The sequence below is a fragment of the Sabethes cyaneus genome, chromosome 2, assembly GCF_943734655.1.
Source record: "Sabethes cyaneus chromosome 2, idSabCyanKW18_F2, whole genome shotgun sequence".
Lineage (NCBI taxonomy): Eukaryota > Metazoa > Arthropoda > Insecta > Diptera > Culicidae > Sabethes > Sabethes cyaneus.
In genome coordinates this window covers 152,188,295-152,204,497 of record NC_071354.1, presented here as the reverse complement: position 1 = coordinate 152,204,497, position 16,203 = coordinate 152,188,295, and the positions used below count along the sequence as shown (strand labels likewise).

General features: G+C 39.6%; 1 protein-coding gene across 3 annotated transcripts in view; it reads left to right on the top strand.

The window, feature by feature from the left end:
* Positions 1–16,203, top strand: part of LOC128733427 (translation initiation factor IF-2-like) — a 145,626-nt gene that overhangs the window by 83,116 nt on the left and 46,307 nt on the right. For all 3 annotated transcript variants that reach the window (XM_053827001.1, XM_053827002.1, XM_053827000.1), the window contains one exon: positions 10,011–10,163. In XM_053827001.1, coding sequence (XP_053682976.1) covers positions 10,079–10,163 — 85 coding nt within the window. In that variant the 5' untranslated portion in view covers positions 10,011–10,078. The remainder of the gene's footprint in view (positions 1–10,010; positions 10,164–16,203) is intronic.

The following is a 16,203-nucleotide window of genomic DNA, read 5'->3' as shown; positions in this document are numbered from 1 at the left end:
GAACCGAGACAAGAGTGCGTTACGTTTTCGCAATGCTGAAACGAAATGAGTTAGCCGAAACAACAAATTGCTAATTTATTAGGATCGTTGAACATAAAAAAAACCTAAACGAAAAACTCACGAACTTAGGTGTTGTACAATAGTTAGTTTGCTAAGTATGTATTAAAACTCTGACGTATAGAAATCAGTTGGTAGTTATAATTCACTAACGTTTAAGTATTTTTAAAAGACTCAAGTTTATTATAAGCCAAACGTTTAACTAGTTTTAAAGCGTGAGATATTTCCTATAAAAAATGTTGATTAAAAATTATTATCTCGTTATGCTTCATCACGCTTTCATGGTTACATGACACAGGCACAGTCTCATCAACTAATTAATATTTTTTACTAGTATCTAATTGAATCATAATTCCATTTTTTAATAAAGCTTCTCAACGACCAATAAAGCAGACACGATATCGAAATTGCTGTGGGACAGAAAAAAAGATATTTTTACCGCCTTGGGCGACATCAATCAGCTTTTTACTAGGTTGACAGTACGAACACGAACGGACGCCACTCGGGGCCAAAAACCAGCCGGTGAGTCAACGTTCCTGATGATGTTCCAAAATGGTTCCAAAAATATTTCCGTTCTCGAGCCTGTCCATGCCGTCCGTGCCTTCGTCATCCGTCAGCCTATGGGTGGACAGAGCGGATGGGAATGATTTTTCAATTTGTCACCATTTCCTCCTATCTACCTTCCTTTCGGCACAGGCACAGCTGCCTGGCCAGTTCTGCGGCGCACCGTAGCCAAACCACCGCACCAGTCAGTCACGAGGGTTGTCAAATATGGCGCAGTTCGATATGCATGTGCTGGGGAATGACGCGTGGCGTAACGTACAACACAATTCGCCATTTCACAGTTCAATTGAGATCACACAAATAAAACTTGTTTCCTGAGCCTGCCGGTGCCGGTGGTGTTGTGATCGTCGATTTTCATTACGCATTTTGTGCTTCGATGCCTACAAATAAACGCGGTTCGTTCGTCCAATCCATTTTGTTATTATAGTGAACTTCATATGTAGGTATTCACTATAATAACAAACTGGATTGAAAGGGGCCACTATAAATTTTTAATATATTTCCGCATTTTTTTGTCGGCAGCACGATGGTACGACGGATTCCTGTAATCGACTTTTAACTACATGTTTTAATCATCCTTACTGTGACTGGACGTTATTTATAGAAGGACACGGTTGGAATTTATATCCATAATGTTTAATGTGACAGTTTTATGTACTATGATACATGTTGCGTTTTGTTTTAAATTTAACAAACATAATTCAAACGAGTGAGATTAGTACAAAATGCAAAAATGAAAGGTAAGTTTCGTTTTCCTTTCTTATAACAACTACTTACAAAATTCTCAAGAGTTTGGGCTTTCCGTAATGACATCTACTGACCATCATTTCCGCCGTAAGTATGTGGATTGAGATGGAGAAGGCTGTTCAATTACGATCAATGGTGAGCGCTACCGCGACATCAAACTTTTTCTTTCCGAAACTTGCAATGACCTTTTATTCCAACAAGATGGAGTTACATGCCATACTGCGGCCATTACAATTGACTTATCGTATGGGCAATTTGGCGGAAGTGTAACTTCTCGAAATGGACCCCCAAGATTGTGTTTTCTGAACTCTAAAGTGTTAAATCCAAAGTGCATACCGACAAGCCCGTTTCAATTCAAAACCTCGAACACAACATAAGGACTATTATAGTGCCGAAAGGCTGAACAGAGTCAACAAAGATTGGACAAAATGCAAAAAATTCTCCAATTTTTCTCAATATTTTGGCATTTCTTTAATTTTAATCGAAGAGCTAGGTATCACTTTTTCGTCTGTCACCGCGTATCGTTTTCCAACAATAAATTCAATTAAAAAACCAATTGTTGATTTGCGGAAAATACCTAATAAAAAACTGTTGCTATTGCTGTCATTGCTGCAACGGGTAGGTCGATACGAAAGAACGTACAAAACAGTATATTTAAACCGTCATGACCTAATCCCTGCTGGATAAACTTGTCCAGCGTAAACTAGTTACCAGCAGAAACTGTTTTAAAATTAATGTGCTTTCTAGAGTTTCAACCAAAAGTTACCCGATAGAGCGGAAGAGTCATTTACGAAGCTTCTGTTTTTTTTTCTATTTTCGTGATACAAATTTCTCACTCACTCACGATAAGCTTGTATAAATCGAGGATACATAACCCGACACATTCTGCCCCGAAAAGTACGCTGTTATAGACCGAAACATTGGAAAAAGTCTTCCATGGCCACAGTATGGGAAACTTTTTCCATCCATTTAAATTCCACAACACCCATAATCATTCCAACTTTACACGTCGAGTGTTTGAAATTCGTTGGACAATGGAAAATGTGCAATCCGAAAGCTGGCTTATCCATTCTTCGAATAAAACACTGGTGAAGAAAAAACCACTAAAACCCAAGAACCACTATACATCTTCCGACGCGAGTCCAGCTATGTACCGGCGAAACACCAAACAATAAGCTGCAGCAGCAGAAACCGAATTGATTTTAATGGAAGAATAATTTATAGCATGTAAGCATGCAGCGGAATAATGTATCGAGCTTATGCAATGGGGGTGAGCATAGTTTGCTAACCGCTCTGCTGTCCGAAAGCTTCTCGCCCCAAAAGCCTTGACCTTTGCGACCATTGGAAAAGTGGCGAAATGTTTGAATAAATCTTCTTCTTTTTCCGGACTACCCGCCGACGAAGTTCCACTTCTCTACCCCGTTTTATTTGTTATGCACAGGCGGTTCGTTTCGGCACTTTCACTTCCGTCCCACTCCCCTTTTCCGAGGGTGATTTAATGGTGCACCGTGTCACACTTTATGGGGTTTCCTTTGATGCATCGCCGTGCAAATGTGTCACTCGGTATTTCGGCCGACGTGATTCGGAGTATCACGGTCAAATGTTGCTGCTGGTGCTGCTGCTGTCGTGCCCGGTTTACTGCAGTTAGGGAAAAAACAGCGAACGATAAGTGTAAGAACCGAAGCGAAAAGAAAAGGTCAATGGTGTTTTATTTTGCCGAAAGTGGGATAAAGTGGAAAGCGGGATGTGTATTATGTATTTTGCATAATTTATGGCACCGGATGTTCGTACCATAAATCTAGTATAATAAATTGACAGGATAATTTGCGATACTCATGGTATGGTGCATGTGGATTTAATTTTTTTGCTACTGTTTGTATATTATTTACTGTTTTCAATTTAGCAAACTTTAATCGAATCAGCCATATCGGAATCTATTATCGGAAACAAAGCAAAAGAGCTTAAACAGTTCTTTTTCGGTTCGCAAATAGATTGAATTTTTGAAGCCAGAACTATTCATTAATTGATGATCTTAATAAAAACTTATACATACCTCTATCAGTAACTTTGGATTACCTGTAAACGTGTTGATCACCAGCGTGCCTGGACGTTGGTGGAAGCTGGGGTACCAAACTTTTTTACAACTTTTGTTTTGCAAGTTGCTTTTTACGGCCGATTAAAATTTTTTAAAAAATGGTTATTTTTATTTCAGAATTCGGTTCTACGGTCTTTTTCGTCTGTTTTGATACTAATTTTGTAGCAATCCGGACACGAAACAATGGTCGCAAGGAAAAAACTTGAGGCGATAAAACGTCGCTCCTAAGCTTCATGTACCTTTTTCTCGTAACTAATCAACGTAATAGAACAAACCTTCTTGTTTTATAGAAGTTTGAAGAAGGCCTTTATAACTTTCGAACTGTGTAGTGTTTAAACACATCGTAAGGAAAAATAAATATTTTAAATAAGTCAGTTAGCCATATTTTAAATAAGTCATCATCCGTAGCTAACGCTATTTCTTTTATACTTCTTAATTTCATCAAATTTATTTTAAGAGCAAATTATAGCATTTGACTTCCACTTTAGTTCAATTGATGCTCTTGTGTAACAATTATTTTATTTTTCTTCGTTATTTTCATTTTTAGAGCGCCTTAATTCGTAACATTTGTTTGAAACTACATTAATTTGTTTGTTATTGATGGATTTTCCGTTACATAAGCTGAGAGGTGATCAATCTCCTGGCTTGTTATATTAGATATATTTTGTTGGATTTTCACATCAGTAGTTACAATGAAAAGTTTTGTAAAGTCGGAATATTATAATATTCTTGGTGACATTAAATTGTTGCATAATGTATCAAAAGACTTTTGGCACTCTTGTATCTAAAGGAAAGTTGCAGTATTCTTACGCAATTTATTAAGTGGTAATGCTATAGTTGAAAAGTTAGGAACAAATTTTTTTTAATGTTCCGTTAATAGAATTTGATAGAAGTTTGACATGATGTCTAAGATAGTAAAATACTTTGCTCTACAAAGTTGGTCTGAAATGAAATCAATTCTTGGCAATAGGAATTTATCTGACAGAATTTTTTCGTTTAATTGCCGAAAATCAACAACCAATCGCCATTTCTTGTTGTTTTCTATTGATTTCATAGGAATCAACAGAATTGGTGAATTGCAGGAAGAAATAGATGGTTCTATAATGCCATCACTTAGCATTTTATTACCCTGAACCTCTTGCTTTTGTGAGTGTATTGTTTTGTAGTTGGGTACGTAGACTGGAATATTGTCATTCAATGTTATTTCTTGCTTGTAAAAATTGTTTGTTTCTACTTTGTATACCTGGTAAGCACAGTATATCCTCGAAATTTGTTAGGAGATTGTATAATTTATTTTTGATGTAATCTGGTAAATGTGTGATTTCTGTTTCTTTTGAAATATGCTTTTGACTAACGTGTGTATAACTTCATAGCGGTTTTATTGGTGGGTTGAAATCTGTTTTAGAGATAAATACTGGGTTTTCTGTTGTGTTTATGAATTTAACAAAAGGTGAGTTAGCTAAAGTAATTGAATTTCCGCAAAATATTTGATCATATTTGATTGTATCCTCGTTTATTTTAAGGTTTGGTACTCTTTTAATTATTTCACCTTCACCACCATCTACTTGGAAGCATGAATCCATTATTCAGGTTGTTCTCTATTGGAACTGAAATTTTCATTAAAACAATTTTTGAAATAAGCGAGTCAGGAAAATTAGAAAATTTTCGATGGAGTTTTCTCGAAAAATGGGCTAATTGTTTTGATAGAAGGTGATGACGAAGTGCTACGAGATGCTGATTTTAAAAATGTTACTCCAGCACCTGTCCCTAAATCTGTCTTTTAAGCATTAGAATTCCTTGTTTAGAAGAATAAACAATCGGAGTCTGTTTCAATCATCCCAAAAAATTACATCGACAGCTATATTAACATCGTCGACAGCCAGGTGGCAGTAAAGCTGACAGTTAGTCAGAGGTAGGCACCGTAAATCAGCTAACCGCTACCCAGCGAGTAAGGCTTGTTCACGACAAAATTTGGTCACCCTTAACCACACACAGCTTTGGAAATACATTAACAATGAGTGAAATATTTTGCAGAGTGGTAGACGTATGTCTGTTCTTTCTGAAAATATAACACTTGTTTATATTACAAGCGCTCAGCGTAAAATGGCGTCGAAAAAAGAGCAGATGCGAAAAGCAAAGCTCTCGATAAGAAAACTTGTCAAAAATCTTGGTTTTCCTCCAAGCACTGTTCACACTGTTTTAAAATCGTTCGATACTGCCTTGACAACAGCTAGGAAGAAGGGAAGTGGAACAAAAATGGATCTGAGGAACCACCACAAGGATGCGAAAATAAAACAAATATTACGGGGGAGACTAGATCTTTCTGTACGTACCATTGCCCGTAAAATAAAAATGTCACCAACATTCGTGCACACTTCTAAGCAACGACAAGGCATGAAGTCTTTCAAGGTGAGGACTGTGCCAAACCGTAATGATAAGTAAAATACGACGGCCAAAATACGCGCTCGTAAGCTTTATCGCGAATATTTAACGAAGTTTCCATGCGTTATAATGGACGATGAAAGGGATATTAAACAGTTTCCTGGTAGGTGAAGACGGGGTAAGACGGCCACCCTAAGCGAATAAATTGCTAGCATAAAATGTGTACGAAAATTCACATTTTCTTGTTCCACACATGGAAAAGCATTCATTTATCTACCATTAAAAATTATATAAAGAATAAATTAGTTTATTTTTCCGTGATTTTTCATCAATTTTCGAAACGTCTAAAAATTACTCGTTCACAACCAGGCGGGGTAAGAAGGACCACCAAAGGGGTAAGACGGACCATGGCGGAGTAAGGCGGATTGTGGCAGATTTGAAGGTTTCTTTGAGTTGTAAACACAATTTCAATATTATTAACTAAGTAAGAACAAGTTCTTAAGGGGTTTTTAGGTACATGCTAAAAGAAGGTATAGTTTAATTTAGACATCTGCTAAAAGAAGGAACTTTACTACTAGTTCAATTTTGAAAATAAGAGTAGACGTTATTTTACTACACTGGTTTTTATTTACTCTATTCTTGGCGTTATTTTTGTTGATTTGTCAGCAGGACGTTTACTTTTCGAATACCATTAACTTTAGGTGAAGGTAAAAAAGGCAACGTTAAGTGAATTGGAATCATCGAATTTTGATTCCGTTAGATCCAAATTTACATTGATTTTGTTATTCGAATGGCACTTGTTGACTTAATGGCTTCTTTTGACGTGGGAGGCTCTGTGTTAGACAGGATGATCTCAGATTCAGGGATAATTTTTATTACAGGTGTACTCTATTTCGAAAAAGACACTGATGAAGCCTGCAAGTCGTAAACGAAATGCGTATCTGTCAGAATAATAAAATAGTCAAATTTAACAGGAAAAAGGTTGGTTTTTCATTCAATATTTTTAAAATCTATTAAGACACTAAACAGAAGAACTTTAGGCAGTTATGAGCACTATGACGTATGGCCCTTTTACCCCGTGAAAAATGGCCCGTCTTACCCCTAGCTAACAATTTACATTATTTTGCTTTTATCTCTCAATCCGTACTATTTTATATACATTTTCCGCTACACGCAGAACAAGAATTGCCCAATTAAAGTCAGTGGTAAGAGAAACGCCAAAATATTTAGCTTTTTTTGCTGAAAAACCTTAAATTTGTTGCTGCTGAAATTATATCGCATGAAGACACTGCGAACGAAAAGTTTGTTTTGATTCTAGTTTTGACGTTGGATACGGCCGAGTGCCACAGGTTGTCTCGAAAGTGTTTAGATAGGCTAATAAACAAAACATACTGGGGCATGTGTACAAAATTTAAGAATTTCTTGACGAAATCGATGTGGTCCCTCTTACCCCGCCGGGCCTTCTTACCCCTTGTTCCCCTATGTCTTTTTACACTGCCATGAAACGGAATGGCGTTGCAGAACATTTTAGGACAAAGAAGAAAGCCAAGTTCCCCAAAAAATATTTAGTATAGCAGGCCATATGCAGCTGTGGTCGAGCAAGCAAAAGTTACATCACTGCGGGAACGATTAACAAGGAAATATACCGTGAAGAATGTCTGCAGAAACAATTGTTACCGTTCCTACATAGCCATGATGTACTCTCGCTGTTTTGGCCTGATTTGGCATCCTGGCACTACGCCAAAGATGTTTTGGAATGGTTTGATGCTAATGGAGTCTATATTGTACCGAAAGAGACGAATCCACCTAACTGTCGCCCCATCGCCGCGGTAGTTACGCCCCATCGCGAAGTTACCGCCCATCGAGCGGTATTGGGCTTTGGTGAAGAGAGAGCTGTCCCAGTACAAACAACAAGCAACAACTATAGATAAATTTCGAAAATCTTGGACAAACGCAGCTAAATTGGTTGCCAACAAGTATGCACTGACCCTCATGGCAAGGGTAATCTCCAAAGTTCGCCAATTTTTCATGCAGACCAAATAAGTAATGTTAATTTGCATCATAATTATTAACGATACACACATAAATGGTATAAAACTGTTTAATGGATTAAACTTCTAGCAAGTTTGTTTTATTGCAAAATTGAGGTGTCCAGATTTTGTCGCGAACAAGCCTTAGTGCGTTTGCTAGGTTTTAAATATGTTAGCGCTTTCATTAGGTTCCGATAAACTAAAGTGCCATTAAATAAACTACTAGCCTCTTATTTTTGAAAATATAGTTCATTCATGGCTAGTTGTACTATTTCCAAAAGTTAGTGGTTGGTAGTTTATTTAGTTAGTTTATTTATTTATCGGAAGCTAATAGAAGCCCTAGCATATTTATAACTTAGTGAATGCGCTACTCGCATGCTATAATGCTAGCGGTTAGCTGACTAGCGGTGCCCACCTCTGCTGCTAATTTATAATAAGAGAAAAGAGCAGCGATCCAAAGTTACTCCCCGGCGGTACGCAAGAGATGTTGCATAATTAGGCGGAATACTCGGACCTGATCTCCCCATTCAATCACATTCTTAAATACGAATGTTGCCACTTTCAATTTCTCAAGCCTAGCAAGGAGCATATCGCGATCAACACTTTGAAACACGGCTTTCAAATCCATGTATACTGCGTCATTTCCAATTTCTTCGTTCATGTTACGCAGGTAGAATTTATTCTGATTCCTACGAAGGTTTTCTTATCTTCGGACTGCTGGTTTTATAGAATACCACTGAATATAGAATACTGAAAATCAATACAGAGCAGGTCGACGTATAAATATATAATAGGTGATTGAAGTGTTTATGATGCCAATACATTGCTCGACTGCGCTGATCAGAAGATAGCAAAAATTGCCAAGTGACCTGCGTAATTACTAATATTGAGCCATTTTGCGAAAATCTGTGCTGAAGTGTTTTATTAATCGGAGAGCGTTCGATGGGGCAGATTAGTTTTAGTAAAAACAGTGATCTACCCACCTCAGCCAGGAGATTCTCTACTGTTTCGTTGATTACGGTTACATATAAATGCGGAAAAAGGGCTCCCAAATGCCTGTTGCGAGTGAATCTTCTCGTCAAGTGAGGTTTCCGTTAATACGATTACTTCAACGTCCGAATTACCACAGCTTCAAAACAATCCTCGATATTGGTTCGAAATCCACGCACGTACTTACTTCAGTGACAATGGTCCGTTATTGATCCTGCACTGAACGGGTGCGAGGTCTGTCTCAATATCACAATATTAGTGCAATGTTCGAAGGCACTTTCTTTAGTGAGCAAACCCTCTCGCCATAATAAATCACCTATCTACAAGGAATTACCATCATGAAATATAGAAAACCCAATCTACCTTCTCAGCTATAAATCTTGGCAAAACCATTAATTCAATTTAAAGTACCAAAAGTATTCCAATAAATTTCAATCCTATTAAAAAATATGTTTTATTTAATATATTTCTTATCGCAATACAAGCCGATTGCAGTAAATTCCTTTTCCCTGTTCTTCACTAATGAAAGCATAAATCTCAACAATCACCTCACTTCTGAAGCACGCATTTGTGGCTCATAAAACTGGCTTCGCCGTGCCGCGAAGCAAACTCACTGCACCAATACCCTAAACCTGAAAAAGTTATCCAATTTATTGTTATCTCCGCTGTTCTGTTGCCTCTGAAAAACTTCCTGCCCGCTAAAGAGCAAGTAGGAGCTAGAGTCTAGGGCGCATGTGATTCCGATCATTACGTGCTTGATGCATGATTTTCCAGCAGAGGCTTGTTCAAATTTTGATGACGCCATCGACAGGCCTCGATGCGGTTCGTTTTCCCATCGGCTTTGATTTATGCTCTGAACCGCTAAGAAATCCATCTTTCCTTGTTGTTGATAGATGCCTTGTAGTACGTAAGCAACCGCCAGCTGGCGCGAATGGCGAGCGACTTGTTGAGACCATAAAACATTCTCACACCGCACCGCATCGTCGCTCGTCGGTGTCTCCATTCCACTTGCTACCAGTAACAGCAACAACGAAATGACGTGGGGTGAAAAATTGGAACAGAGTGTCCTGTTTAACAGGCAAATTAATATTTAGAAGCATAACTTAATTAACTAAATTATTTCATTTCTCTTTACTGCTTCACAGAGCCCGATAGTCAGCCCTACAGCGGCGTTGCGATATTCATCATCGAAGGCCAGCTGGCGTGATTCAAAATGGAGCTTTCACGATTGAAAGTACTCTGCACTGGATTAGTACTTCAGCTACTCTTCACAATTGCTCTTCCTCTGCCCTACAACAGTAAGTAGCTCTTACTTTTATTGTACCTACATTAGAATACGCGTTCGCTTTATATATCACTGTTGAACAAATTAGGCCGATTCGCTCTAGCAGAAATTTATTTCCGAGCATGTTTTCGGAAGTGTACTTTTGATTCGAAAACAATTTCTATCTGAGAGGAAAGCAATTTCCATCCGAAACGTGCCCGACAGAAATCGCTTGCTCAACATGACTAGAGTTTGCATAAAAAGCCACAAATGAAACACGTACATCTCGAGTACGGACATTTATCAGGACCTCTAGCTAGGCCCACTTTTACCCGTTCTCTCTTCATCAGGCAACGCTACCAGCCGGCAGTTCGGTAGCTAGGGCTGGGAAAACCATCAGCCAGCCCAGCCCGCTTGGCAAAAAATAATAATTTTCAGCTCGAAGAAAAAGCATGAACTTTCACAGCACCAACAGCCCGGTTCAAATGGGTAGCGGAGAATATGCTTTATGTACGTAAATTTAAATTTGGCTTATCTTTTTTCTTATTTCAAAAGCTGCACGGTACCGTTGCACTGCACTGGCATCTGCCTCCAATATTGTCTGATCCGAACAAACTTCGAGGACGAGCATAGTCAGGATACCGTTCAAAAGTGGAATAATATGTGAAACGCTTCTGCGCTGTATACCGGTTTTCTGCTCACGGCACAAGTTACGGGACAACTTGTTCAAGCTATCAGCACTTTAGATTTTTGCAGCCGACACGATTTAGGCCCGAACAGACGTTAAAAGTTCTGGCAGAATTCAAATGAACTGTGTATTGGAGTGAATAGGTTCGGGGGCTCTCTGTGTCGCGAATTGCTATTGAAAAAGACAGGCTGCAGTATATGCAAGGTACACTCGAGTCTGGCGAAAACGTGAATGCGAGTACAGGAACTACGATGGGGAATTCTCGTGTAGTTTAAAACTGTAATGAGTTTCTCTGGGGGATCGAAATTTTTCCAACTTGATCGTGATTAACGGCACGGCAATATATGAAGAATCAATCCTAATGATTTGATGAAAAAAGAATCTCATTTTTCAGTGAATTTTAAACAAAAAAATAATGTTTTTTTTAATTTTTTTGTGTTTTTGAGTTGAGTTGAAAATTTCAGGTAATTTAAGAGATTATTACACACTTTACAATAATTGTGTTTCTGTCCCTCAGGGTTTGACCTACATAACAATGTTCCGCCTATCCGTCCCCAATTTCTCGATTGTGATTAAAGTCTATAAAAGTCTACTTTACTTATTTAGTTGGCGTGCTGTCCTAAGACCTAGCCTGCTGAACAAAATTCTCCAATTTACTCGGTTGTGAGCTATCGCTCTTCAATTGCTTGGGAATCGTGTACTCTCCGCCAGATCTCGTTCCATTTGGTCTAACCTTCTTGCTCGCTGCGTCCCTGGTCGTCTTGTTCCTATCGGATTTGAAGCAAACACCATCTTCGCAGGGTATTTGTGCGGCGTTCTAGCAACATGCCCTACCCATCACATCCGTACTGCTTTAGCAACCTTTTGAATACTGAGTTCACCATAGTTCATGGCTCATCCTCCGCCTCTAATCTCCATTCTCCTGTATGCCCCCGAAGATCGTTCGTAGCACTCGTAGTCTTTCGAAAACTCCGAGCACTTGTAAGTTGTAAGTTCTCCTCTAACATTGTCCAGTCTCCCAATCGTTTCCATTTTGTCCATTGTTTTGTATTATGTTGTTCAGTAACCGTCAATAATGTTCTGCCGATAATATCCATCGGCAAAGGAGACGAATTGATTGAATTTGTTGAATATCGTGCTCGCGTGTTGCTATCCGCTTAATTCATAACACCTTGTAGCACTATGCTGAACAGCAGGCATGGCCGACTATCACTTTGACGAAGCCCTTTGTGTGATTGGAATGAACTTTCTAGGGAAGCTGTCCATGCTTTTCCACAACTTTTTTCGGTCGATGGTATCATATGCGGCTTTGAAGTCAACGAACAAGTGATGCGTAGGATCACACAGTATTCACAGCCCTTTTGGAGGATCTGGCACAGTGTAAATATTTAATCCGTTGTTGACCGTCCTTCAACGAAACCCGCTTGATAAATTTCCACAAATCTGTTCGCAATTGGCGATATTCGGCATACAATTATTTGGGAAAACACTTTGTAGCCGGTATTGAGAACAGTAATCGCTCGATAGTTCTCACAGTACAATTTGTCACCCTTCTTGTTCTGCTTTTCTGGTACCATTTTATTAAGCTCCGCTCCGAAACTCTTTTTCACAACCGATTTATCATTATTCAGTTGCATAATGACCTCTTTAACTTCGCCTATCGTTGGAGCTGGCACCTCTTCTCATTTGTCGCACCGTCTGTGCGCCATTCAGGTGTTCATCGAAGTGTTTCTTTCACCTTTCAATCTCCTCATGATCATCCATCAAAATACAGGTCGGACTCGATTATCCGGGTGAAATTTTTTTTTTTGTAAATATGTTTTTTGAAATATGTTTACGTTCAAAACGTGTCTAATATCATAAAAAAAAATTTCACCCGGATAATCGAGTCCGACCTGTACTACCATTGTCATCCTGACAAATTCCGGCTCGCGGTACAAAGCCTTTGTGGGATTCGTTCACATTCTGGTAGGGTAGGACTGTCCAGAACGCACCGTGGGGGTAGAATGGCCCATGCTATTAATTGCTTAAAACACGGAAACTATTTGGTAAAATTATGAATGCGCATTTTATTTTGGTGTAAAACACGCTAATTCATAATTATGTAGCATGTAAAAGCATCAAACATAGCCACATCCAATAAAATCAAGCGATTATCCGCGATCTCATTCCACATGTAAGAAATCACGGTTTTCTCTTAAGCTTTTACCACTAGTCGGTATGCAAATTTCATAATAAATACAGTCTATCTAATTGATATACTGTCATACTCAATGATTCATCACAAAAACGGTATTAACTATGCATATTTTTCATATATATTGCAAAAAACTTCAAAATACAAAACAGGGGCAGAATGCATCACAGCGGGATCGAACAGTTATAAAATATTGTTAATTTGCAGTACATCTTTTGTTTCGGATTATTCATTAAAAATGTAGCAATATTATGTATTGTATAGGACTTAGAATTTGCCTTAAACCTAATTGTACATTGTTTAACTTACAATATTTCATCACACATCAGTTGGAGAAAAGTAGATGATTAAATTTTATTGCCAATTATGTTGAGATATGAACCCATTATGTCCCAGCAAACAAGCGTTTGCAACAAACGCTATAACGAACGCTTTCGCCATTTCGGCAGCCTAGTTTTAGGAGTTTATCCAACACGTGATTGAATGGTAAATTTTTTGGTTGCGTTTAACACCTGGCTGGGCAAACTTGGAGCGTTTTGTCCACGGGCTTTGGCGTTCTGCCTCACATAATGATTTTGACTCTTGCCAAAAATCGTCAAAAATAACAAAGAATACTTGTTTTTGTTAGGAAATTTCACCAGGAGTAAGTGTAAAATAGATCCCAAAGTCTTCTAGAAGTTGAAAAACGTGGAACAAACACGCCGTTGCTCTGCAAAATGATGTTTTGCTTAAGCGGTGCATTCTGCACCACCTTACCCTAAAACTTTCGCGTTTCGTAAGAATGATACAGCCGCTCTAATTCCACATATTCCTGCTCTACCTAGCAGCGCTTTTTCTCCCAGAAGATTTCGTTTCGCTGTATCTTCTTTTGTCTGTCTTTCCACATTCTGACAGGCGGCACTATGCATCGGTACCGCACGCGCAGTATTCTCCTCATCCATCACCCTCCTACATTCACGGTTGAACCAATCGTAACGCTGATTCCGTACCACATGCCCGTTAAAGCTCTACTCTACACCGCTTTGAAGGTTGTAGCGTATAAATTGCCTTTGCTACACAAAACGAAAAGTTATTTGCGCTCAGTATGTTAATCGCCACAGGACTACCCTCCGATTAAAATCCTGCGCACACACTACGGCGCGTAATGCAAATCGCCGAGGAAAGAACGTTAAAGAAACCCGTCGTGGTTGGTAGTTGGCACCATTGAAGTAAAAAACTTTGAACGTGTTTGGGCGTGAAAAAGATAAGGGAGGATGGAGGAATTTCTGCTTACAAAAAGGACGCGATAGTCAGAACTTTCCCGTGCGGTCCCGCTCGTTCGACTTTTCTTTCGTGCGAATTATCGGATTGTGCGAATTGGCTACGTAGGTCGGTCGTCAACGTCGAACGGTTGAGTTATTCTCGCGTTGCTATCGAAGTGCGAAAGAGTGCAGTTTGTGCGTGCAAAACTATTCAGTTTTCTTTGTCGGTTGGTTCCGGTTGCCCAACGCGCCTGATTGCCATACAAAAGTTCTCAGTTCGATGATTAGTGATCGCTGGTACCAGCTAATAGGCAGAAGACTTACCTGCTTGGCCAAGTAAAAACGTATCTCTGTACGTTGTGACCGAAAAGGAAAAAGGAGCTAAAACCAACGTTAAAAGCCATCTGGGTGCTACATTACAATCGACGTCGCTACACGCTATTCTTTTGAAGGAAAGCGGCTGTCTTTAGGCCCAAGGTTCAAGGCCAAATCGTCGAACGGTAAGAGGCAAAATTAAGATAAGGCAAGAGTTTCAACATGGTGTTCCAACAGTCCTCTAGAAGGGCTTCGTCCTGCTCGTCCTCTTCCGGCAGTGCGCGTAGTTTGCAGCGACACCTACCAAGCAACAATTTGGGTTTTATTTCATTCTAATGATGACCTTCAAGACCAAAATTGGTATTGAAAACCGCAATAAGAGTGCAATAAAACTCACATTGTTACTTGGACTGGCTGCTTCAGCCGCGTGAGATTTAATCAAGGTTGGCGTCGATACCGAATGTTGTTCGATAGGATCTGACATTAATGATGTCTGAGAAGTAACGGCAGTCGATAAAAACGTGGTCTCTCTGTGTATCTGTCTGATCTGGTGACTTCCAAGTATACTTGTGGAGGAATTTATACTGAAGAAGATACTTCGTAGGGTCAGGTTCTTGGAGGCGGTCCCTTTCGATGGTCAGCAGGTGTGCCCTTCAATCGTCGGTTTGTATTCCTTCACCTAGCTGACGTGAGTGTTGGTTGGAGTGTTGGAATCTTATGACGTAGAATTATTTCTTGTCATCAGTACTACAGTATCAGTTGAAGATGTTGAAGAACCGGCCCTTGATTCTCTATATGTATATTCATTCGACTGACCACCATCCAATCACTCGTTTCCGCATCTTGCCCATCACATTGGAAGCTGTACCCAGCTTGTGTAGATGATACGTCCATCCCCGAATGTACTTTGCGTTATGCACTTCCACCAACGCTGCGGCTCTTCAATACGTGGGAGAGCCCTAAAGTGCTTTATTGGAAGTTGAGAAGTTCCACGTCCGTCAATTTTCGTTACGTGGGTCTTGTTCCAGTCCGAATTTCCTTGTTCATCGTTCATTACTTGTTGATTTGTCTAGGTGGCGACCAGAGGACCGCCGAAGCTCGGAAGAGCCCTCCTTCCCTGTTGGCGAACGGCCTTAGTTTCCCCCGAGGTTGCTCATATAGAAGTTGCTGGATAACAGGCTGTGTACCACTGTAGGATTTATTTTATACCTACAGGTGCGCAAGGTTCTGATGGTACACTTTATCTAGCCTTTTATCGGCCATAATTCGCCTTCCTGATCCTGGTGGCTATTCCAGTCTTGGTACCACCGTCGGGCGGTGTCTGGCTATAATGATATTGAAAGACTGTCACCTGCTCAACCTGTTGTCCCGCTACTGTGAAATTGGTGGGATTGTCAGTATTTATTATCATAGACTTTGTTTGACTGAGTTATTGACTCATTGAAAACACCGATGAGATGGAGTAGCCTATCTGGAACTCCTCTACGCCTAAGTGCGTCCCAGATGTTTTTGCGGTTTAGTCGATCAAACGCTTTTTCGAAATCAACGAACACCAGCAGAAGAAAGTCAATTAGTAACTGACTTGTCCCACTTACGCGCTCGTTTAACAGCACTCTCCAGTTTGGTGTATCGC